Source organism: Durio zibethinus, chromosome 11 (genome assembly GCF_047325235.1).
Source record: "Durio zibethinus cultivar Kanyao isolate XHJ-2024 chromosome 11, ASM4732523v1, whole genome shotgun sequence".
In the NCBI taxonomy this organism is placed as follows: domain Eukaryota; kingdom Viridiplantae; phylum Streptophyta; class Magnoliopsida; order Malvales; family Malvaceae; genus Durio; species Durio zibethinus.
Genome location: NC_143172.1, coordinates 25,864,123 through 25,891,190, shown reverse-complemented (window position 1 = coordinate 25,891,190; position 27,068 = coordinate 25,864,123). Strand labels below are relative to the sequence as shown.

At 30.6% G+C, this 27,068-nt stretch overlaps 2 protein-coding genes and 1 long non-coding RNA gene across 3 annotated transcripts; 1 reads left to right on the top strand and 2 right to left on the bottom strand.

The window, feature by feature from the left end:
* The first annotated feature begins 1,139 nt into the window (after positions 1-1,139).
* Positions 1,140-1,712, top strand: LOC149516226 (uncharacterized). The gene is made up of 2 exons (XR_016346576.1): positions 1,140-1,294; positions 1,494-1,712. It is a non-coding gene; the product is annotated as an uncharacterized LOC149516226 (long non-coding RNA).
* On the bottom strand, positions 1,623-3,414 carry LOC111290318 (cytochrome P450 71AP13-like). The gene is made up of 2 exons (XM_089768475.1): positions 2,500-3,414; positions 1,623-2,396 (listed from the first exon to the last, which is right to left on the bottom strand). Exons 1-2 carry the CDS (start codon positions 3,412-3,414, stop codon positions 1,785-1,787), a joined length of 1,527 nt encoding a protein of 508 aa, XP_089624601.1. The 3' UTR covers positions 1,623-1,784.
* Positions 3,415-10,323: 6,909 nt separating this feature from the next.
* Positions 10,324-12,190, bottom strand: LOC111289874 (cytochrome P450 71AP13-like). Its single transcript, XM_022881229.2, has 2 exons — positions 11,240-12,190; positions 10,324-11,136 (listed from the first exon to the last, which is right to left on the bottom strand). Exons 1-2 carry the CDS (start codon positions 12,152-12,154, stop codon positions 10,525-10,527), a joined length of 1,527 nt encoding a protein of 508 aa, XP_022736964.2. The 5' UTR covers positions 12,155-12,190; the 3' UTR covers positions 10,324-10,524.
* Positions 12,191-27,068: the final 14,878 nt, after the last annotated feature.

Genomic DNA, 27,068 nt, shown 5'->3' with positions numbered 1-27,068 from the left:
TGGTCTTTTAAAGACTTGAGTAAAGCCATGGTCGATCTATCCATATGGGTTGGCCACACCAAACGATTTCGACACTAAATTGGGTTTTTCATAAGATTGATACGACGATTTATATATTTATATTTTATAAAAAATTAAATTTATATATTTATATTATATTTTATATAAAAATTACATATTATAATTTATATTAATATAAAAATATAAAATATAATTTTTTTATTTTATTAAATTTATATATAATTATTATTATAATTTCAAATCTTTTTATTTTTATATATTATTTTTAAATCATATTTTAAATTATCAATTATTATAAAATAATTTACATTTTCCTTCGTTATTAAGATGAGTCTTTGTGGGAATTTAACCTAATTACTTGACTTTTGACATTTACACTTATTAAATTTAATATTAATTTTCAATTTTATAAATAATAAAAATAATTAATTTTATTTATATTTTAAATAATTAAATTTTAAAAAATTAAAATCATAACTATTTAAATAAAAAATGTCATTTCATCAATTATTTTCGACTATGAATGAAAATATTCATTCACTATTATTATAAAAATTTTAATCAAATATAATTAGTTCTAATTTTATTAGTAGAGTTTAAAATTTTTACTCACGATGTATAAAACAATAGATATATATTGTAATTAGAATTCAAGATTAAAAAAAAAAATTTTTTTAAAAATATTTTAAAATTATTATTATTAGTATTATTAAATGGAAAAAGCATTAAATCTCTTACTATCTGTTTTTGTGAAGTAAAAATATAAAGCTTAAATAAAGTTAAAACTAAAGACGAAAAGAACGACGTCGTTACAAGTGTGTATGAAGCCGCTTGCATTTTCGAATATCATCATCCGGATAAAGCAATCCGCGTAACCCAACGCAGAAAAGATAAAATAAAATAATCTGATAAAAAGGGTTAATATGTAAAATGGTCTCAATATTATTTATTTTTTATAAGTTTAATATCTAAAGAGATAAAATTTTTAATTTAATATTTTAATTTTTGTTCAATTAAGTATTTTGATATCTATTATTGTTAGTTAAATAGTTAATATGATATAACCTTTCCGTATGCTTTTCTTCCCCTTTTTCCACCTTTTAATAAAATGGGTTTTCATTTTCTACTTTGTTTTGGCTTTTTTCCATTGATTTTAACTTTTTGTTCTTGTTCCTCTGATGAAATCGGCGATGTGGGGTTATTCGCATGCAAGCTGATGATGAAGATTATGAATTGAAGCAAATGAGAGATATGGCTGCTGCAAAGAAAAGATGTGATGTTATGGTTTTTTTTTTTTTATTGAATTTTCTCTGTTATCTTTTGATAAAGTATTTCTTTTTCTAACATGGGTTTATGTTGCTTAACAAGTATAATGAGGATGATGATTGTGATGATTCTGCAAAATCCATCAAATTGAGCTTTCATGTGCTTGCGCTTTTAGCAGTAATGTTTTAGCTGTGTTGTTTGTACAGATTAGGGAAGGAAAAGTTAAGATTCTTATACCCAGAGAGGCAGGTTATGCAATTCAACTTTCTAACAAGCCTCTACTTGATGTTCGTCTGTCTCGTGAGCGTTTTTTTCTAATCACTGCTTTTTAACTTCAATCTCATGAACATAATATGTTATGTATATATTTTTATCTGTGGTCTTTGTTTCCTATGAAATACCATGTTGGAAGTATTACATTGGCATATTGCTTTAATGTATTTTACTATTGGGCTATTATCTAGTTATTTTACTATCTTTCTCAATGATGCCCTGCCTTAAGGAAAATGTGGTTTGGCAATAACCAGCAGATCAGCTATCCTGTGCATTGTGATGCCAAAAGTTTCTGTCAGATCCAAATCTTTAGCTTCAGTACCTGGGGGAAGTTCCCAATCAAAACTATAGAGAAGCTGAGCCAGTGCAAGCTCCACACTTGCTGTGCTAAATGTTATTGCTGGACAAATTCTTCTACCAGCTCCAAATGGTATCAATTCAAAATCTTGCCCTTTGAAGTCGATTGGACTATCTAGAAACCTTTCTGGTTCAAATGACTCAGGATTTTCCCATGACTCTGGATCTCTCCCTATTGCCCAGGCATTGACAAAAACCCGTGTTTTGGCCGGAATATCAAACCCATTGGTTATAATATCTTCCATGGATTCTCTGGGGACTGAGACCGGAGCTGGAGGATGCAAGCGGAAGATCTCTTTGATGACAGCTTTCATGTAATCAAGCTGAGGCAGATCACTTTCTAAGACCACTCTTCTCTCTCCTACAACTTTTCGGACTTCAGCTTGAGCTCTTTCCAAGACCTTTGGATTCATAATAAACTCTGTCATTCCCCAATCAAGAGTTATGAATGTCGTGTCAGTTCCTGCAGCAAACATGTCCTGCAAAATCAATAGTTTTTGTCAGTGACCATCTATCTGCAACTATAGACTTCATGACATTGGTGAAGTTCAATAAACAAAAAGGTTCAATCTCTTCACTGACCAAGATGATGGCTTTAACGTTGTCCATGGTGAGAGGAATTTCGCTAGATCCACTTTTCTGTATCTCGAGCAAAACATCCACGAGGTCCTTGCTGCGCTCCTCTTTCTGTATCTCAGGATTAAGATGTTCATTGATTACCTCATCGAAAAACTGATCAAATCGTCGGAATGTGTGCCTGAGTCTTGATTTCATACCCGTTATGTTGTGTATGAACTCCATGGAAGGGAAGAAATCTCCTGTGCTAAACCCTCCAAGTAACTCTTGATACTCTTCAAGCATCTTTTGGAATCCATGCCGATCGTATTCTCCTCCTTGAGAGAAATCTCTTCCAAATGCAACTCGACAGAGAACATCATTTGCATATAAGCCTAGCATCTTGCTTAGATTTGTGGTGCTTGGATAAGACTCTGCAATTCTACGTATCAAACGGGCAACCTCTTCATCTCTGACAAAGCTAAATGATTGAACCCGTTTAGCACTTAGTAGTTCAAGAATACATATTTTCCGAATATGCCTCCAGTAAGCACCATAAGGGGAGAAGGCAATATCAGTGCAATCATAGAACAGATGTTTCGCTGAAAAGATTTGGGGGCGGCTTGAAAGTGCAAGGTCGTGAGTTTTCATCACTTCCTTTGCCATTCTAGCCGATGAAATCACCACAGTTGGGACCTCACCTAGTTGTAAGTAAAGAATTGGACCAAACTTCTGAGCTAGGCGTTGGAGAGACAGGTGTGGCATGCTACCTAGCTGGTGTAGGTTGCCAATGATTGGTAACTTTGGAGGGCTTGGCGGAAGATTGGGTTTTCTTTTGCTCGACTTTCCGTTCAATAGAAATTTCAGTAGGACTAGAAGGAAGATGGATGCAAATAGCAAGGAGGGATGGAAGCTGTCTCGGAGCCATTGAAGGGAAGCCATTGGAGTTCTTTCGGACGAATTGAATATATGACACACAACCTTGTTTATGGATTATCCATTCATTTATATTCATAAGCGTGATCTGACCATTTTTAATTACAGTTTAAAGTATTGCGTTTACAGTTTAAAGTGTTACGCCTGAAGCAATAATCATAACAATATAGAAGCAATAATCACAACAATATAAAAGCAATAGATAACAATCAATAATTAAAGATGCAAAAAAAAATAAAACACATTAAGATTTACGTGAAAAATATCTTTCAGTGTAGAAGAAAAAAATTACGGACCACCAAAAAAATCTTCACTATCAAATAATAGGTATATAAAGTTCTTTTTTAGTTAAAACTAGAGATAATCAACAACTAAAGAAATAATTAAAGAAATCGTATCAAATAAGTGACTCAACAAATACACTATTGATTTGTTCATAGACAGCTTCAAACTTGATCTTCACTGTTCATAATATAAAACTCTGAATCATGAACTTCCTGACAAGGTTTCAACTCAATCGGATCACGGATCGACTTCCGTTCAACTAACTTTCCATTCTCTTTTTTCTCTCTGCTTTTTCTGACTTTTTTTCTTTTTCTACTTGGTTTTCGACACCCCCTTAAAACAACCCCACCTCTTTTTTATTAAGTAGCTAAGGCTCTGTGTAAAATGAAAGATCAAGGCCCATGACCTTTACTTGGTCCAAAACCACTTACATGAGGCTGGACCCCATTTTCCTATCAATCTCCCCATCTAGCCCCATTAAAAGGAGATTCATCATCATAGCAGTTTCATTTGGAACTTACCTTGGCTAGGAAACTCATTCCAGCCAAGTTACTGTAAAGCTCAAGCTTTTCCCTGAAAAATATCTTAGTTAACATATCTGCTACATTCTTATTAGTATGAACTTTCTTCAACAATATCTGCTGTTCTTCAATCACTGAACGTAACCAATGATATCTAACATCAATGTGCTTTATTTTAACATGGTACATGATATTCTTACTCAAATCTAAAGCACTCTAGCTATCACAAAATATCACATACTCTTTTTTATTCAACCCTAATTCAAGAAAAAAACGTTTCATCCAAAGTATTTCTTTACATGCTTTGGTTACTGCAATATATTCAACCTCTGTAATTGATAAAGTAATACACTTCTATAACTTAGATTGCCAAGATACAGCTCTTCTTGCAAAAATGAACAAATATCCTAAAGTAGATTTCCTGCCATCAAGATCACCTGTCATGTCAGCATCAGTAAACCTTAGAATTGGTTGTGAAACTCCATAAGTCAAGCATATTTTTGAGGTACCCTTCAAAAATCTAAAAATTTATTTCACTGCTTCCCAGTGAACCTTCCCCTGATTAGAAAAAAATCTGCTCACTACACCAACTGTATGAGCAATGTCAGGTCTTGTATAAATTATAAGATACATTAAAGAACCGACTGCAGAAGAATAAGGAATACTAGACATAGCTAGTTGTTCTTCCTTAGACACTGGATAAGATTTCTTACTTAGATGAAAATGATTGGCAAGTGGACTGCTAACTGATTTAGCATGTTGCATATTAAATCTACCAAGCACTCATTCAAAATACTTTTTCTGTGATAACCACAGCTTTTCAACTCTCTTATCTCGGATAATGTTCATACCAAGAATCTGTTTTGCTGGACCTAAATTTTTCATATCAAAGGACTTAAACAATTGTTCTTTCAACCTACAAACCATACTAGCATTTTATCCTACAATTAACATATCATCAACATATAATAATAGGATAATAAAGTTGCCATTAGAAAATTGTTTAACATATACACAAGAATCCGTTGCTATTCTTTTATAGCTATGACTCATCATAAAAGAATCAAACTTCTTGTACCACTGTCGCGGAGCTTGTTTTAAGCCATACAAGCTTTTTTTCAATTTGTAAACTAAGTGTTCTTTCTCTTTCAGTTCAAAACCCTCAGGTTGATTCATATAAATGTCCTCTTGTAAATCATCATGCAAAAATACAGTTTTAACATCAAGTTACTCAAGCTCAAGATTCAAACTAACTGTTAATCCAGTACCATTCGAATAGAACTCATCTTTATAACTGGAGTAAAGATCTCATCAAAATCGATGCCTGATTTCTGAGAAAAACTTTTTACTACCAATCGAGCTTTATACCTTACTAGTTTGTCACCATCTTTTTTTTAACTTAAACACCTATTTATTCTTTAATGGTCTCTTCTCTTTTAGAAGTTTAACAAGATCATAAGTACCATTTTTTTGTAATGACTCCATCTTTTCTTTCATTACTTTTAACCAGTGCTCTCTATCTGGAGAGCTTACACATTTTGAAAGCTTTTTGGCTCTCATTCACTGGTAACTAAAATAAAATCTGAACTTGGATACTTGGTAGATGGTCTGCACTCTCTAGTAGATCTCCTGGGTTGAGACTTTACATCACTTGATGCCGAAGGTAGCTCTCCCTGCTTAACACTTTTAAGTAGAAAGGATTGCTCCCCCTACTCAAAACTAATTACATTTGGCTCATCACCAACTGTGACTGGCTCATTCATATCTCTAAATTCTGTTTCTTACTCATTTTCACCATCTGTGGCTCTTTCCTGTGGAATCTCTATCGGTATTAAAATATCACACTCAACAGTAACTTGTGTAGTCTACTCATTTTTTTCAAGGTCTGCTATGATTTTTTTCATGAAAGACCACATCTCTGTTTCTGACTGTCTTTTTTTTACTAGATCTCATACCCTGTAGTCAAATTTTTCATCACCATATCCTACAAACACACACTGTGTGACTTTATTATCAAGCTTTGATCTCTGTTCTTTCAGCACATGTATGAATGCTTTACATTTAAAAATTTTCAAGTGAGAGTATGAAGTATCTTTTCCTGTCCACACTTTTTCTGAAATGTCAAAACCCAAAAAAACTGGTGGTGATCTGTTAAGTAAATAACAAGCTGTATTAATTGTTTTACCTTAGAATGGCTTTGGTAATTTTGCTATCCTCAACATACATCTGACTTTTTTCACAATGGTATGATTCATTCTTTCAGCTATACCATTATGCTATAGTGTTTCAGGTTCTGTCATCTCATACCTGATCCCATGCTTTGAACAATACTCTTCAAAGTCTTTAGATGTGTATTCCTCACTATTATCAGTTCGAATACACTTCAAGGGTAACCATGTCATCCTTTTAATCATAGCATAAAATTTTTAAAAATATTGCAGTACCTGACTTTTATATATCAACATATACACCCAAGTCTTACGTGAAGCATCATTAATAAAAGTAATAAAATATCTGCTATCACCTAATAACTCAACCTCAATGGGATCACATACATCAAAATAAATTAATTCCAATCTATTTTTTTCTCTGAGAACTTTTACGAAAAGAAACTCCATGATGCTTATCAAATAAATAATAATCACATGAATCGAGAGACATACCTTTGGTCAAGGGAATAAAAGACTGTTTTACCAAAAATTGTAACTCCTTTTCACTCATGTGTGCCAGCTTCCTGTGCCATAAGTTTACTGAAGCATTATCTTCAACGGTATTTATCTGGTTACCGTTCAATTGCATCCATGTCTTATACATTGTACAGCATAGTTTTTTTCTTGCAACTATCATAAATCCTTTGAGAAGCTTTCACTGTCCATTCTTTTGTCGACTTTCATATCCCTCTTTATCAAGGATATTAATAGCAAGCAAGTTAATTCTCATATCTGAAATGTATCTGACATCCTTTAAAGTTAACATGCAGCCTGTACTAGTTTGTATAATAATATCATCAATCCCAATAATCTGTGACACACTTTTATTTTTCATATTGGTACAACCAAAATCTCCTACTTTATAAGTTGTAAACAATTCTCTCTTAGGAACACAATGATATGTCGCTCTTGTGTCAACTATCCACTCAATACTGGGATCACTAACATGATTATAATCACCATGTGTATAAATTAAAGTAACTGAATCACTATCTGAATTCACTGCTGTAACATTATCATCATCTGAACTCTTATTTTTCTTATATTTTTGCTCTTGCTTCAAGATTTTACAGTTTCATTTTATATGACCTACCTTACCACAATAGAAATACTTCACTTTACCTCTAAACTTGGATCTATGTTTAGACTTACCATGGCTTTTTGAGTCCTGACCTCTGTCGATGTTTCTACGCCTGTTTTCTGTGATCAGAGCTTGATTTTCAAAGTCTACATCTTTTCGTCTTGCTTCTTCATTAAGCATATTGTCCTTTACCATCTCTAATGTCACCTTATAATCAAGAGTTGAATTAAGAACAATCATAACTAGAGTATTCCAGCTGTCTGACAATTAACCCAAAAGAAATAACGCATTCATTTTATCATCCATCTTAAGCTCTATAGTAGTCATTTGATTAAATATATCTTGAAAATCACTCAAGTGCTCTGTAACAGATTGTCCATCAATGTATTGTAAAGTTGCAAGCTTTTTAACAAGTATAACTTTATTTATACTTATTTTTCTCTCATACAATGCTGTCAATTTTTTTTAAACAATGTGAGCATCTGACTCCTGTGCTACATGATAAAACACACTGATATCAACTCATTTTTTTATTGTAGCTAGCGTCTTTCTACTTAGCTTCTTTCAGCTTTCATTTTTTATATCTACTGGTTTAGCCGAATCACCCAATATTAGCTCATATAAATCTTTGCAGTATAGATGATCCTCCATCATAAGCTTCCAAATTGAATAATTCGATGCTATCAATTTTATTATGAAACCTGTATCACCCTCCATAATCTCAAACATAATTTACTTCTATCCTAGGTTGCTTCTGTATTGATGTCTCAAAATAACCTTCGCTCTGATACCACTTGTTGCACCTGAAGCAATAATCACAATAATTCAGAAGTAATAGACAACAATCAATAATCAAAGATGCAAGAAAAATAAAGTACACTAAGATTTACGTAAAAAACCCTCCAGTATAGAGAAAAAAAATCACAGACCACCAAAAAAATCTTCACTATCAAATAATAGGTATACAAAGTTCTTTTTTAACTAAAACTAGAGCTAATCAACAACTAAAGAAACAATTGAAGAAATCTCACCAAATAAGTGACTCAACAAATACACCCTGAATTTATTCATAGAGAGCTTCAAACCCGATCTTCACCGTTCAGAATGTAAAACTCTGAATTATAAACTTCCTGACAAGGTTTCAACTCAATCGAATCACGGATTGATTTTCGTTCAATTAACTCTCCCTTTTTCTTTTTCTCTTTGCTTTTTTTTACTTTTTTTCTTTTTTTACTTGATTTTTGACACCTCCTTAAAATAACTCAACCTCTTTTTTATTAAGTAACTAGATGTTTATATAAAATTAAAGATTAAAATCCATAATCTTTACTTAATCTAAAATCATTTACATGAAATTAGACCCTATTTTTCTAATATAAAGTACTTTTTCTACTCCTTGCTTGAAATATTTGGTTTCACTTTGACATTTCCCACTTTTTATCTAATTTTTGTTAACAAAAACATTTATTTAACCATTCAACTTAATTTTTATCAAATCACCAAGTGAAAGACGTACTACCGGTCATCGTTCCCCCACCGCCAGTTTAATCTTATCTATTTTGAAAACTTTGCAAAACAATACTTCAAGAGCTCCATCGGTCTATGGGTGCTTTCCTTTTTTCCTCCCCTTTCTCTGACAAAATATTTTGTCATTTAGCCATGATGTTCTGCTGCAAGACTTTTTATTTTTTTTCCCTTGACAAGTTTTCACCCTAGGATCGGGACACTCAAGCTTAGATTGGTTACTTGGTTGAATAACAAGACAAGGCATTGGCAAACTTCCAAATCAACCTCACTCAAATAATCACTGTTACATCAGGTCCTCATATGAGGCCCACAAGAGAATAATGCTACAAAAATATCATGTTAACATGTCTTAAACTTTCCTCGTTTGAAACGTATTCGGAATCCTGACTTCGGGACCAACTTTCTTCTTCGCTTTGATAGATTTGACAGGTCCATCAATAAAGTTCCAAGGGGTCCCATGTTCTCCCACCAAAAAATATCTCAGCACACCTAAACATGCATCAAGGAAAATCAAAACATCTCGTAATCATTTTAGTTGGAAGTTTTACTTGTGTTTGGCAAACATATGCCAAGGAAATGTGGTAATTTGTTTGCATTTACCGACCATTCCTGCAAGGAAATCGTAATTTACTGCTTTCCTCGAGTTGAGTGGTCCTTCTGTCTTGTTGCAGGAAAGTCGTATCTGGGGACCATGTTCTTTGGCTCCTATGCATGGCGACGCCAGATCACTATTGAGGATTGCGTGGCCGAAGGAAAATCAACAGAGTACATTTTAGTATCCTTGAAAGTATAAAAAGATTTAAGAAGATATAAGATTGGGGTTCAACCCAGCCTCTCCCTCTCATAGGATTTTAACCTTGATACAAAAAATTAAAAAAAAAAGTATAAAAAGATTGATTTTGACAAATATTAAAAGTTTTAGATCGTGTTGCTTGAAGAGCCAATATATATCAGCGATAGAAAACAAAATTAAATACTAAATTATATATACAATAATAATTTAATATGATTTAATATTTTTTTGCTTAACAAGTATAATGAGGATGATGATTGTGATGATTCTGCAAAATCCATCAAATTGAGCTTTCATGTGGGTGCTTGCGCTTTTAGCAGTAATGTTTTGGCTGTGTTGTTTGTACAGATTGGGGAAGGAAAAGTTACGATTCTTATACCCAGAGAGGCAGATTACGCAATTCAACTTTCTAACAAGCCTCTACTTGACGTTCGTCTGTCTAGTGAGCGTTTTTTTCTAATCACTGCTTTTTAACTTCAATCTCATGAACATAATATGTTACGTATATATTTTTATCTGTGGTCTTTGTTTCCTATGAAATACCATGTTGGAAGTATTACATTGGCATATTGCTTTAATGTATTTTGCAGAACAGTCAAGCATGATATTTTAGAATCAGATAACAGCTTATTCCACCCTTCCCTTCAAGCTTGGGCTATTATCTAGTTATTTTACTATCTTTCTCAATGATGCCCTGCCTTAAGGAAAATGCGGTTTAGCAATAACCATCAGATCAGCTATCCTGTGCATTGTGATGCCAAAAGTTTCTGTCAGATCCAAATCTTTAGCTTCAGTACCTGGGGGAAGTTCCCAATCAAAACTATAGAGAAGCTGTGCCAGTGCAAGCTCCACACTTGCTGTGCTAAATGTTATTGCTGGACAACTTCTTCTACCAGCTCCAAATGGTATCAATTCAAAATCTTGCCCTTTGAAGTCGATTGGACTATCTAGAAACCTTTCTGGTTCAAATGACTCAGAATTTTCCCATGACTCTGGATCTCTCCCTATTGCCCAGGCATTGACAAAAACCCGTGTTTTGGCCGGAATATCAAACCCATTGATTATAATATCTTCCATGGATTCTCTGGGGACTAAGACCGGAGCTGGAGGATGCAAGCGGAAGATCTCTTTGAGGACAGCTTTCATGTAATCAAGCTGAGGCAGATCACTTTCTAAGACCACTCTTCTCTCTCCTACAACTTTTCGGACTTCAGCTTGAGCTCTTTCCAAGACCTTTGGATTCATAATAAGCTCTGTCATTCCCCAATCAAGAGTTATGAATGTCGTGTCAGTTCCTGCAGCAAACATGTCCTGCAAAATCAATAGTTTTTGTCAGTGACCATCTATCTGCAACTATAGACTTCATGACATTGGTGAAGTTCAATAAACAAAAAGGTTCAATCTCTTCACTGACCAAGATGATGGCTTTAACGTTGTCCATGGTGAGAGGAAATTCGTTAGATCCACTTTTCTGTATCTCGAGCAAAACATCCACAAGGTCCTTGCTGCGCTCCTCTTTCTGTATCTCAGGATTAAGATGTTCATTGATTACCTCATCGAAAAACTGATCAAATCGTCGGAATGTGTGCTCGAGTCTTGATTTCATACCCGTTATGTTGTGTATGAACTCCATGGAAGGGAAGAAATCTCCTGTGCTAAACCCTCCAAGTAACTCTTGATACTCTTCAAGCATCTTTTGGAATCCATGCCGATCGTATTCTCCTCCTTGTGAGAAATCTCTTCCAAATGCAACTCGACAGAGAACATCATTTGCATATAAGCCTAGCATCTTGCTTAGATTTGTGGTGCTTGGATAAGACTCTGCAATTCTACGTATCAAACGGGCAGCCTCTTCATCTCTGACAAAGCTAAATGATTGAACCCGTTTAGCACTTAGTAGTTCAAGAATACATATTTTCCGAATATGCCTCCAGTAAGCACCATAAGGGGAGAAGACAATATCAGTGCAATCATAGAACAGATGTTTCGCTGAAAAGATATGGGGGCGGCTTGAAAGTGCAAGGTCGTGAGTTTTCATCACTTCCTTTGCCATTCTGGCTGATGAAACCACCACAGTTGGGACCTCACCTAGTTGTAAGTAAAGAATTGGACCAAACTTCTGAGCTAGGCGTTGGAGAGACAGGTGTGGCATGCTACCTAGCTGGTGTAGGTTGCCAATGATTGGTAACTTTGGAGGGCTTGGCGGAAGATTGGGTTTTCTTTTGCTCGACTTTCCGTTCAATAGAAATTTCAGTAGAACTAGAAGGAAGATGGATGCAAATAGCAAGGAGGGATGGAAGCTGTCTCGCAGCCATTGAAGGGAAGCCATTGGAGTTCTTTCTGACGAATTGAATGTATGACACACAAACTTGTTTATGGATTACCCTTTCATTTATATTCAGAAGCGTGATCTGACCATTTTTAATTACAGTTTAAAGTACTTTTTCTACTCCTTGCTTGAAATATTTGGTTTCACTTTAACATTTGCCACTTTTTATCTAATTTTTGTTAACAAAAACATTTATTTAACCAATAAACTTAATTTTTATCAAATTTCCAAGTGAAAGACGTACTACCGATCATCGTTCCCCCACCGCCAGTTTAATCTTATCTATTCTGAAAACTTTGCAAAACAGTATTTCAAGAGCTCCATCGGTCTATGGGTTCTTTCCTTTTTTCGTCCCCTTTCTCTGACAATATTTTGTCATTTAGCCATAATGTTCTGCTGCAAGACTTTTTATTTTTTTTCCCTTGACAAGTTTCACCCTAGGATCGGGACACTCAAGCTTAGATTGGTTACTTGGTTGACTAACAAGCAGACAAGGCATTGGCAAACTTCCAAATCAACCTCACCCAAATAATCACTATTACATCAGGTCCTCATATGAGGCCCACAAGAGAATACTGCTACAAAAAATATCATGTTTAACATGTCTTAAACTTTCCTCGTTTGAAACGTATTCGGAATCCTGACTTCGGGACCAACTTTCTTCTGTCCTTTGATAGATTCGACAGGTCCATCAATAAAGTTCCAAGGGGTCCCATGTTCTCCCACCAAAAAATATCTCAGCGCACCTAAACATGCATCAAGGAAAATCAAAACATCTCGTAATTTACTGCTTTCCTCGAGTTGAGTGGTTCTTCTGTCTTGTTGCAGGAAAGTCGTATCTGGGGACCATGTTCTTTGGCTCCTTTGCATGGCGACGCAAGATCACTATTGAGGTTTGCGTGGCTGAAGGAAAATCAACAGAGTACATTTTAGTATCCTCGAAAATATAAAAAGATTTAAGAGGACATAAGGTTGAGATTTGACCAGCCTCTTCTCTTGTTATAGAATTCTATTCTTTGAAAAAAAAATAAATAAATATATATATATATATATAAAGATTGATTTTGACAAATATTAAAAGTTTTAGATCATGTTGTTGAGAGCCAATAAATATCAGCGATAGAAAACAAAATTAAATAATAAATTATATATACAATAATAATTTAATATGATTAAATATTTTTTTAATTTATAAATAATAAATTATTTATTAATTATAAATAATTATAATCAAATTAATACGCAAACAATCAATTAACAATTCAATTCCAAACATTCAAAATCAATTTCAAACAAGTTTGAGTAATCTTGCTCGATCATCAATTAACACTCTTACTTGGTCTCAACCAATCTCAAATATATATATATATATATTTCAAATTTATTAACGAGAATCCGTATATATATATGTATATATATTTTTTAAATTAAAATTTATGTCACGTGAACGTTATTGTCGAGAAAGATTTAAAATTTTTTCTTAAAAATAACAAAGAGTGAAAAAATGTTTAAAAAATACTTGCCAAAATCTTTTAGAGATTTGATGTTAAAAACGAGCTTTGAAGGACAGAAGATGGTATTTGATGGTGGCTGAGGATTTGGTCCATAATTGTTTAAAGAAACTAGGATAATTTTATCTCTAGGTCGTCGTTTTCTTTTTTTTTTTTAATTTTTAATTTTAATTTTTTCAGTTTTCTTCTCTGCTTTGTTTGCTACGTGTGATTGGCTTGATTCTTTCTTCTTGCTCAATTGCTATGGTAGGAATCTTTTATTAATTTATCATTATTTTTGTAGCTAAGTTTCTAAACCATCTTACATTATTTATTATTATTATATATATTTTTTTGTAGATGAGATTTTGTGCAGATTTTGAAAAAAAATCAGTGCAGCTAAAATTCAAATCATTTGTCTGATTTTCAGTTATTTAAATTTAATTAATTTATTATTATTTGTTAGAATTTGCATTTTTTACTCAAGTTAATGAATCTAAAGGTTTTTTTTTTTTTTTTAAGTTAAAATTGATAAATTAATGAATGTGTCAGTTGTCTAATTTTCCATTTTGCATCCTATTATTTACTATTCTTTATAGAAACTAGCATTGTGCCTTTGCTTTTCGACGGGTTCAAAATTTTTATTTATAGTTAATAATATTTATGTATAAAATTTCTTATTTATAGTTAATAATATTTATAATTAATTTAATAAATTAGTGAGTATAATTTTATTTTTAATATTTTATTAAAGCAATGATTAACAAAAAATTATCAATTAATTTATAAATAATATATGCATTTCATTCTCATAACTTATATAACAAATCAAATACAAATTCACTCTTTTAAATTTATCTTTTCAAATATAATAAAAAAATTTGAATAGATAATTAAAAGCAAAAAGGTAAAAAAATGAAAAAATCCAAACAAAAAAAAAATTAAATACTCAATTTAAAACTAAGCGTTTGAAAATTTTTAAAATTAAACGTTTTATTTTATACCAATAGAAATCAAATGTTTATGAATTTACTCTTTTTAAGATGTTTTAACATAAGTATTATACACACGCCATTAATTCTCTTAATGCTAATAGGTGTAAAAAAATATAATAAAAAAATTAAAAATTGATAAATAATCTGATTCATTAAAAAAATAAATAAAAAATTTTTAATACTACTTTTATTTTTTTATTTTCTCTTTCTAAAACTTTACTCTCTTGCTTTATACTTTCTCTCTAATTTTTAATTTTCTCCGCAACTGAACACCCATGTAATCACCAATTTCCTCCACCAGAAGTCAATTTATTATTATTTTTTTATTGTAATAAAAGGTTAATGCCCTTACAATAGAAAAAAGAGATGGTGAGGTAGAACTCACGTCTTACATGATTTTCAATTAATTTTTTAATCACTAAAAAAAAAGTCATAGGTCAATCTATTATTATGTTATTGTCCACCTTTTCAATCCTAGACATAACCTATCTTTAAAAAAAAACGATAAAATAAGGAGCCAATTTTACAGTTGAAAAATACTTGTGGTTTAATTATAGTTCTAAAGATTGTGATAGTTACTGCGATAATATTGAAATGGATGCAGGATTAACCACATTGGAGCCGTTCCGACAGCTGGGATCATTTCATGATGATTGGAATCATCATATGAGATTCTTAGCCGTCCAAAAACAAAGACTGGGGCTCTAGATGTATCTACAGGCCAGGTATGAGAGCCATCACGCGTTTTTTTGATTGAACGAACCCCTGGAACTATTTCGACGTCGATGTGCCTTATCCCACCGAATTCCACCCCATATCAGACTTTGCCATTGGCAAGGCTTTATTTGTAAAAGTAACTATAAAACCCTCTTCTGCTTCGCCTGCGTGCCATGAGGCACGGTCAAGAATGATTTCGGAGGCTTGCTGTTGAGCCATTGCAAGAATGTGTCTGTGCTATGTCGGGCTCTGAAGTGTGTGGGTACCCACTACTCCAACAGCACAAGTATTTCATGGGCATGATTCTCGTTGCCTAAGCTGATTGTATGAGTGTTGTCCAATCAGAATAGAATCTCGAGGAGGAGCTATTTTAGTAGTCCGAAAAATAAGATTTCAATGCTGAAATTGGGTTTATGTTTATTGGTTGATTTTTTTGGTTTTGGATGTTTTTGTTGGATTATTTGTTTGGATTTTGATTAATTTCATGAATTTGAGTTATTTTAATGTAGATTGAACATTTGAAAATTTTGATTAGGATAAGATTAAGAGAGATTTAAATGAATTTTTTTTAAGAAAAAAAACTTTTTAATTAAAACACAAATTTTATATTATGGATAAAGTTACTAAAAGGAAAGGAAAGTTACAATTAAAGAAAGAAAATAGATACTAAAAAAGATGAGTTGAACAGAGAGAAGAAGAAAAAATTTGAGAGGAAAAAAATAGTGGAGCTATCTTCTGCGGATCTATGAAATGGTGGAACGGACTGAAAAGAAAAATATGAAGCTACAATAAAGAAATAAAGAATTTTAAAAAAATTGAAAAGTCAAAAGTTTGTCTTTTTATGAAATTAACTTTTTTAATTATTATTTTAACTTTTTTCTTGTGTTTTGGGTGATATCTCAACATAAAAATATTAGGTTAGCATAAATATATTCCTTTTATGCATTATCATGAAATGTGTTTTTTATAATCTTATTTTTATTAATAAAAATTTTATTTATTATAAATCGATAACGTTTAATTTTTATTTATATAAAATTAAATATTTAAATTTAAATTAAACAATTAATTTTAATATTTAATTTTAAATTAAACATTTAATCCAAAAAAAAAAATACAATTGAGTATGACAAATGAATACTTTTATTTAAAAATAATAATGAGTCAAATATAAGTAAATTTATACTCCTCTTGATTCTAATTCGAAATTAGATTATTATTTTATAGGCTTAATTCTCAAATACACTTTCAATTTTTTGTATAAAATGGATATAAGTTTTCGGTTTTTTATTACATTCAAATAGATTTATAATATTTTATTTTACTATAACTAAAACCTCAAACTTTCAAAATTAATTTATTAAGTCTAATTCTGTTAAATAAGACTAACTATAGTTTATTTTGCGCAATTAACATCCTATTCGGAAGATGACATGAATTGATTATATGTTATTTTGACCTAAAAAACTTAATATGAAATTATGCCTTCAGTCTTTTGTACAAAAAATATCAAAGTCATCAACCTTTTTATTGCATTTAAAATTTTTTTTGAATTAAAAAAATCAGAAAGTAAAAAAAGAAAAGAAAATTGGGGGAGAGATTAAATTTTTTTCGTAAAATTAAAAAAATCTAAATTTCAAGTTTATGGTTTATATATAATTCTCAAATTTAATATTTTTTAATTTCAAAAATAAAAATTCACAGAAAATATTTTTTATTTTTTATAAAATAAAATTTTACCATAAAAATAGATTATTAATATATTAAAAATTTTATTTTTATGTTAAAATTTGTCTTAAAAAAATCACAAAATATTTTGAATTTTACAGTACAAATTTTTTTCATTTTTATTTTTTTAATTTCAAAAATAAAAATTTTAAGAAAAAATATTTGTTTATTTTTTTAAAAATAAAATTTTAACAGAAAAATTTTAACTCCCTTCTCCGTTTCTTTTCTTTTTTGATCTTAAAATTGTTTCCTTTTTAGTTTTTCAAAAATAAAAAATTTAAAAACAAATGCTTCTCAGATGCTTCCAATACTCCCCATAAGGAGAAGTCGACATATCATTATCAAGTTTCTTAGCAGCGCCTATTTGGGGTCTATCAGAGGAGATAACATCATGTGCTTTCATGATCTCAGTGGCTGCATCTACAGAGGAGACGATTATTACAGAGACGCTACCAAAATGCAGAAGCATGAAATCATGACCATAGCGTTGAGCTATTGACCTTAAAGAACGGTGTAGGCGGCAGCCCAGTTGGTGGAGGTTTCCGAGGATTGGGAGCTTTGGTGGTGAAGGTGGTGGGCTTTTGTTTGCAGTTGGGGGCGAAGCGACGAGCCATTTGACAAGGAAAATTACCAACACGAGGAAAGGAAAGACAATGATACAAAAAAAATGGAACGGATTAGAGGCTACGAGGTTTGGGCTCATCTTCTCATTGAAGGACCCTTTGCTGAGGCCTTAGGTGATCATTTATCTGATTCCCTCGTTTACGAACTGTTGCAGACTAATTTAATCAAAGGAAAAAATCCCGCTATTCAATTAATGATGTTTTTCTCCTTTTCACAAAGGAAGAAAATAGGGATGGATAAATGATTCGTTTGACGGGGAAATAAGATTAATTTTGATGAAATTAAAAATAATAATGTAAGTGAAATTGGTTATTGTAATAATAAAATTAAGATTAATGATGAGAATATGATTTGAATGCAAATGTAATAATAAAATTAAGATTAATGATGAGAATCTGAACTGGACCAGGCGTGTTTCATGATTCCATCTTTCTCTGGTGGGAATTCTGTACAAAGATGGTCTGCCTGTGCCTCTTTTATTGTAAAAGTTTGTATAGAGAATATGGGACTTGTGTATAGAGAATATGGGACTTGGGAGATATACTTTAATATGCTTTGTTTCAACATTCAAACCAGCTGTGTTTTCTGTGATCAAGAAGGTGTGGACATTCATCACCTTCTTAAAGGCTGTCCACGGACACATGATATATGGTCAAGCCAAAAGGATGTGCTGAACCTAGGTTCCAGCGATGCCATGGAGGACTGGATAAGGAGTGATACCTTGGAAAAGAAATGATCTCAATATCATGGCATTCCCTGGGGTCAGCTTTTCACCCATATTAACTACTGCAAGAGCTCGGCTGCCAGCAGATTACGGATGTGTTTCGGGAGGGAAATCAATATGCCGATGTTATGGCTTGGTTTTTTGAATCTCAACAAATATAATACTTTTTAAAACATATTTGTAAAATTCAAATTTTAATTCAATTAAAATATTTGTAATAAAAAAATATTTGTAAAATTCAAATTTTAATTTAATTAATTGATTTATTCAATCATTTTTAAAACATAAAATCTTATCATTTTAAGGTTTATATTCTAACACCTATTACCCCTTTTTTTATCTTTGTATTGTGATTTCATTTGTAAAAAAAATATTAATGGAGCAATAATTTCAAGAGAAATAAAAAAAAATCCTTAATTCCTAATTAAGTAGCAGCAGAAAAGTGAAATAAATTAATCCTACACAGGCAATTGATAGCATATCACATTGAAGCTAATTACTAATAGCATACAATATTTTATATTCTTAATTAGCCATTACATGTTATATTTATTTTTTTTCTCATTATATTATCGAATATTATTGTATGTGCTTATATATATATATATATATATATATATATATATATATATAGACATTTGAGAAACTATAAGAAATTATAGAATCATCAACAAAAGTCTTGAAAGAAAATAAATACTAAATTAATAGAGATTCGGTGGAGAGTAATTTAATTTAGAGTAAATTATATATTTTGTCACATCTTTTTTTTGAATTTTTTTTTTATTTTGATTACCAAATTATGAAAAAGAATTATTTATTCACCTAAAATAAAAATATTAAAATTTTTATTACTCAACTATTTAAAAATAAAATGAAATTATAATGTGAATATACAAATCAACCGATTTATCACAATAAAATTATTGAAAACTTAAGCGACTAAACATATAGTTTATTGTTATATTTTTATGCAATTTCAAATTCAAATTTAAGTGAATATATTATATATTATATAGGATTGGATAAGAAAATTTATCAATTCTTTCGTTTGCTTAATTCATAAAAAAATCAGTAAAATTGTGTGCATACAAAGGAAAAAGAAATTTAAGACCAAACATTAATTAGTCAATATATAACTTGTTTACTAAATAAAAAAAAAAAAAGATCGAAATTGTTAGAAAAATGAGAAAGATAAATTACCATTATTTATAACAAATAATTAAAGTTAGTTTTCTTATTTGTCAAAAAATGAAAAAAAAATGTATATCTAATTGTTTTCTTTGGAAACCAAATTAACGGATGAGATACAATTACATGAAATCAGATTAAAATTTTTTTTACAAAGAAATTTGTAATCAAAAAATAATAAAAAATAAAAAATATTAAAATTAATCTAAGATTAATAATAATCCACATCACCCATCTTAAATTAAAGTAGCAAAATTGTGCATTTTATTAAAATGAATAGCATTTAGTTTTTCACCACCATTTTTACCGTGTTTCATGTTAATCTCAACTACAAAGATTTTAGTTTTTAGTGACCTTTTTTTTAACGTTTAGCGATGTTTATAAACGTCATAAAAAGATTTACAACGTTTGCAAAAAATACCACGTAGAGTGTCGATTATTCACGCATCACGGTAAATAGTAGCATTTTCAAAAAAACGTCTTAATATTAGCAGTGTTTATATCTAAAACGCCGTCATTTTAGCGGCATTTCTATTTTTGAGACACCGCTAAATTAATGTCGTTTTTATAAGAAAAAACGTCGTTGCTTTAATAGCATTTGTAACTGAAAAAGTCACTATTTTAAAGGTGTTTGAATTTAAAAATGTCTTTATATTAGCGGCGTTTATATCTTTTAGTCACTGCTAATTCAGTAGCATTTTTATGAGAAAAATACCACTTAACAAGTGGTGTTTGTTGGTAAGAGCGCCATTACTTATAGTGGCATTTTACGCTACAAACGCTATTAAATTATTCATTTAGTGACTCACGACAGACGTAAATGCTGCCATTATGTAGAAATGTATTTTTTTTAAAATTCTTTTAATAAATTTTATTTTCATTAAAGAGTTTAAATTCAAAAACTGAAATTTATATTAATTTCATTCAATTTAAATATACATCTAATTAATACAAAGTTTAATAATTAGTATAATAACATTAAAATATTTTATATACATTAACAAAATAAAAAATTAAAATGTATGAAATGGATGATTGCATACATTTTGCTAGCTGCCAATTGATGAAGAAAAATTTTCACCTTGGTCACTAGCATGCTCAAGAACCTATTGAATAATAGCATACAATTTTAACACTTTATTATAAGTTTTTTTATATATTTAAAAATTTAAATATTTACTAAATATAATACTTGAGTTGGTGGAGCACCAAGATCATTTCCTGGAAATTGTTATTGCACAAAATTCATAAGATGATCGAATCGATTATGCAACTGCTGAAATTTAGCATGCTCTTGCTCAATTCTAGCACGTTCTTCCTTAATTTTGGTATGCTCCTGTTCTCTTTCTGCTTTCATTTGCTGAAAACGTTATTGCATAATTTGTAACTCCCTTCTCAATATTGAAATATCTCGCGAAGATTGACTTGCTGATAATATAAATTACGGAGAGCTATGTCTATAGTAGGCAGATAGTGTTGGACCCAATCCAAGGCCTTGGATCCGTCCATGCCTTTCTTTTCTAGTAACTTTTATGAATATCCAATTTTTCATTTCTTGCATGTTGAGAGAACCATCAGATGCTATTTCAATCTTAGCAGCCATTTTCTCTTTCGTTTTCTCCTGTGAATTTGTCACATATAACTATCAAGTTTAATGATTAATTGATTATACATTAAAAAGAGTAAATATTTATTTTCTATGAAAATAGATGATACAAATTACCATAATTTCTTATGTTTTGACATTCATGTAAGATTCGTATTTTTTTTGTGTGTTATGCGAAAAAGTTTCACACATCCAATTGTGCCGCACATCTCATTCACCTATACAAAAACATATGTTATTTGATATGATACATACCAACCGTAATTTATTCATGCATATCAAGCCTGTTAATCAAGTATTAAAATTTCGAATAATTTTAATATCATGTATTTATATTTTGGCCCGTAACAACATAATAGTCTTAAGCATACGCAAACAATAAAATCATTTTAGGCTTTCACACGTATTGATCATAGAAACTAAATTCAATTATTTTTTTCTGGTTTAATATCAAGGATTGAAGCCATTCAATATGTTGAAAGCCATCAAAAAGTTTAATTTGTATATTTACCTTTTATATGCAAAAATACTCCAAAACAGACACAAACGATAACTTTTTCTCCCATATCAACCGTAAAAATCAAGTTCAATTAATCAGACAAGTTTATTATCAAGTATTGAAGCTATCTAAATCGTTAAAATACAATAATCACAATAAATCTGTATTAAAGGCGTAAATATACGTAAACAATAACTTTTCATACATATCATTTGTGTCAACTAAGTTTCAAAACTTTCAGTAAATTTAATATCATGTATTGAAACTATCAAAACCATTAAAATAGAACAATAACTGTTAATTTGCATATTTTCCTTTTAATGGCTGAAAAGTTCATTCATTTGAATATGTTTATTATCATAAACTTACGATTTCTTTTTGCTTTCTTGCAAAACTTTTTGATCCACTCGTGTGGCTATATTTCTGTTATTTTCTGCTACCAATCCTAATATGTTCTTTTTCCTGTCATAAAAAATAATTGTGTATATGATAGAAATACAAATATTACAAACTTAAACCATAAAACACTATCATCATTTTATTCTACTATACAAAGTTATAAACTAGTACCTCTCATTTTCTTTAGAACCAAAATCTAAATAGTTGTTCATATTGCCATCTAATCACATTACGGGGAAGATTTTCCATCATCGCCTCTACAATAATATTTCAATCGAAATACTTATTCTTCAAACTATGCTTATAATCTTTCCATTCCTTTTCTAATGACTTAAGCATAAATGAAGTTGATATTTCAAGTATAAATCTTGACTGTAATAATACAATAAAAAAAGTTAGAATAAGTAAACAATATGTAAAATAAAATTTTTTTTATATCTAATTAATTATACTAATACCTCAATAAAGTTTAATGCATCAGCCTTAACTTCTTCTAGAACTTTATGCCATGTTTCATAATGAATAGGTTATTTTATTCCATTACGGGCTACCATGCCTAGAAATCCAGCAAATAGTTGAGCCTCTTCACCAATTGATTGCCTATTAGAGTTTCCAGACACTACAATACACTCGTTAAGAGTTAGTGCAAACAATTCCTTCAAAGTTATTTGGCCTCTGGTCTTCCGATGACCATTGTTATCAACTGCAATAAATAAGAAATATATTTGTAAAGTGACAATATTTTTATCATTATAATCGAATTCTAAAATTAGAGTATATCATACCTACATTAAAATTTAAAGCATAATCAATTGATGGGGTACTATCTAAACCTATACCTCCCGTATTGCCAAATCTAATATCAGTTGAAGGGTGAAAAGTGATGGGGTTAGATCCGACAGTACGTTCATTTTCCTTCAAAGGATTCAATCCATAGCCAATGTCTACAGGTGTCACAAATGGTTTTGAACTAATATCTCTGATATATTTTTCTTTTAACCTATTCTTCCGCATTGTAGCTTACCTACATTATAAAAGCGAATATAAAAAAATATTAGTTTACAACATATATAAAGATATTGACAATTTAAGAAATTAAAACCTACGATAGATAAAGAACGTATTAATTTAATTAAATCAAAAGATAATGTATGATTTAGAATACAATTATACAATAATGAATGTGACATTATTTATATATTATCATTTACTACATTATGTCTTAAATACTCGAATTACAAATTATAGATGCACCATTTCATGGTTCATAAATATCTTCAGTAACATCTTGGTGGACCCACTGAGCGTAAGTACTGGAAATATTTTCATCTAAGTTTTGTTTAGTAAAAGGATAACATTAAGTTCTATGTTCAATATCATCTTTGGTATCTAACCCCATATCAAAGAAGTCTCTAGGTGTATTTCGAATAACAACAAACTAACCCAATTCTTTGGAATCTTCGGAGTAAAATACTTGTATGACTTGAGATAAAAATACATAAGATTCATCGATGAGTTGTTTCTAATGTGAATTAATCAAGTAAAATTCACAAGTATTAATCCATACTGATATTTCTTAATACCTCTCGCATTATTCATATTAACCCAATCACATCGAAATAAGATAACTTTTCACTTACCATAATAATCCAACTTAATGATGTCATTAATCATGCCATAATAGTCAACATTTCCCTCTAAAGGGTTTGTGTCCCTAGCACTAGCATAGCTAGTAGTTGATGAAGTCATAATAATTCTTGAATTTTATGTACTTCTAAATCTTTCATGGGATTTAGTGTGAAATCTAAATCCATTGATGATGAAACCTTTGTATCGTTTCACAATCCAGTTCAGATTGTGTGAAAGACACTTCACCTCTTCACTAACAAGCCTTTCACTCCAAACCTATAAAAGTTGAATAAATATATATATGTTATTAATGTTATTTATACCGTAAGCATTCTATGTAGATTTCTCATAATGAAAAGTATGTCATTACTTATAGTTGCTCCTAACCATTAATGAAAGTTTTCAGCGAACAATTTATCAAGCTCTCGAGGGTTTGATCATCGATAATGTGCAAGATCTCTTAAATTATTTCTATACTCACTATAAAGCATCATGATAAAGTATTAACAATAAAAAAAAATAAATTATGCTTAATGTAATGAATTATTTCCTTGCTACAAAACTTACGTGCAAAACGATTCAATTGAGTAATGATGAAAAAGAACATATCGATGTGCTTGTGCTCAAGATTTATCATCTAACTCCACCAATTCAGCTTTGCTTATGGGTTGTCCAAAACTTTGAAAAAGATAATTGTAGGCAGAGTTTGTATACTGCATACCAACATTTTTCTATGGTCTATTAAATCTCATTTCAACATCTTCCAAATAATGAGAATAAAGTATCATACACTCTTTCGCTGAATATTTTTAACAATAGAACATTCTGGATAACATTTGTTACGACAATAAGACTTTAACCTCTCCAAAAACCTATAGCATAAAACAATAGTCATATGTTATTTTAAGTTGAGTGGCTTGATCATCAATAAAAATGTAATCAATCTATTAACAAATAATACCTTTCAATAGGATACATTTATCGATAATAAATCGACCCATCGATTTTTGCCTCATATAGAAAGTGGATAATCAAATGTATCATAATAATGAAGAAGTTTGGATGGAAGATCTTCTCTAAATGGCATAAGGTAATCGTGACTCGATCTTAAAGTTTGTTAAGCTCTTTCATATTCATACATTTCTGACATAGAGATTTAAATATGTTATTCAATTCAATTACCACAAAAGTGACTTACTTTGACATTGATAAATGTAAAGCAATTGGAAGTAAGTCTTGCATCAAAATGTGATAATCATGTGAATTCAATGAAAAAAGTTTTTGCTCATTCAAATTCATACATATTGATATATTTGATACACAGCCATCTGAAACTTTAACATTTTTTAAAACTTTACAAATTTCAGCTTTAGAAATCTCAAAACAAGCAGCAGGCAATCGATATTTACATTAGGAAGTAACTTCATATGAAGGTCTAGGTGAATCCCCATATCAACTAGGTTGAGTTGACTCTTTAAATCATCCTTGGATCTTTTATTCATATTGAGAATTGTCCCAATAAAATTTTTGCAAACATTCTTCTCTATATGCATCAAATCAAGGTTATGACGTAATAAATTATATTCTCAATAAGGCAACTTAAAAAATATACTTCTTTTTTTTCACAACTCAGACTCATTGGGGTCATCTGTTTCATCACCATCATCATCATTTTGAACATTAAGATCACCAACTTTTGTATGACTATCACCAACTTTAAAGATGTTTCTTACTCTTTTCCTTGATGAAGTCATTTTTTTATAAGTAAAATTGATATTTTTTAACTTTGGTAAGATATTAGACCCACTAATGGGTAAAGACGATCTCCTCAACTCTTCAGTTCCATCAAAGAGATATTTTTGAAATCTAAATCGATGATTATTATCTAACCATCGATGATGTTTCATATAATAGAACTTCCTACCATTAGGTAACTATGTCGAACATATCTGTGCATCACAACATGGACAAGCATAATGACTTTTTGTACTCTAATCAGATAAATTTGCATAAGTATAAAAATCATTGATAATCTATAATAAAGCAGCATGCATATTAAAGTTCTCTTTTTTTAATGCATCATATGTCTCAACTCCTTCCCATAATTACTTTAACTCTTTAATAAGAGGTTATAAGTAGATGTCTATATCATTACCTAAATTTTTTTTCTTAAAAATTATCATAGACAATATAAATGACTGTTGCTTCATAGCAATCCATGGTGACAAATTATAAGAAATTAATACAACTGGCCAAGTACTATAAGAAGTACTCATCATTGTGAACGGGTTGAATCCATTAGATACTAGTCCAAGCATAACATTTGAAGGATCATATGCAAAGTTTGAAAACCTAGAATAAAATGATTCCATGCTAAAGAATCTACAAGATGCCGTAATAATTCATCATCCATTCTATTCTCATGATGCCACCTTATTGAATCTGTAGTTTTGGAAGACATGAAAAGTCATTGGAGTCTTGGTATTAATAAAAAATAACGTAAAACCTTAACAGACTTTTTTTTGACACATACCTCATCACCATCATCATTCAACCTTTCATCGAGGCTTTTGTCCACCCAACGAGAAATACCACATAAATGACAAAATTCTTGATTTTTTCTATCCCCCAAATACAACATGCAATCATTGGGATAACTATGAATTTTCTCATATTCAAGACCTAAATTCTTGATCATCTTCTTTGATTCCTTACAAGATTCAGAGATTTTTACAAAAGAAAACATTTTTTTCATAAATTGTAATAATAAAGTCAGTGAGTTTTTCGTCCATCCATATACGTATTTCAAGTGAAAAAAATAAACATAGAAAGACAACCTTGAATGCTTCGATCCCTCTAAAAGTTCTTCATTCATCTCCTCAAATAACCTATAAAACTTTGATGCTTCTCCTCTAGGTTATTGGTCACGTACACCTCTCACAAGTTCATCAAATTCATGCATTTCAATATTGGACTGATTAAATCCTTCATTTTAGGGAGAAAGATTACGAAAATATTGGTTATGAATGTTAAAAGCATTTTGCAACATACCTTTAATGTCATATGCTATAAAAGGATCATGTTGCTATAGAGAGCTTTTGAAGTTGAAAAAACTCTAATGAAAAACCTTGACGGTACAAACTCTCTATGAAAATATCAATGAACATATCCTGATAGAAATCTAATACAAATTAAATGTTCAAAAATAACTTGATGCATTTGCCACTCGATATTAGCATACTTCACACGTGGGCATAATATCATATTATCTTCATTTGTATTCTCAAATGCAAAATAAAGAAAAATTTTCACTCC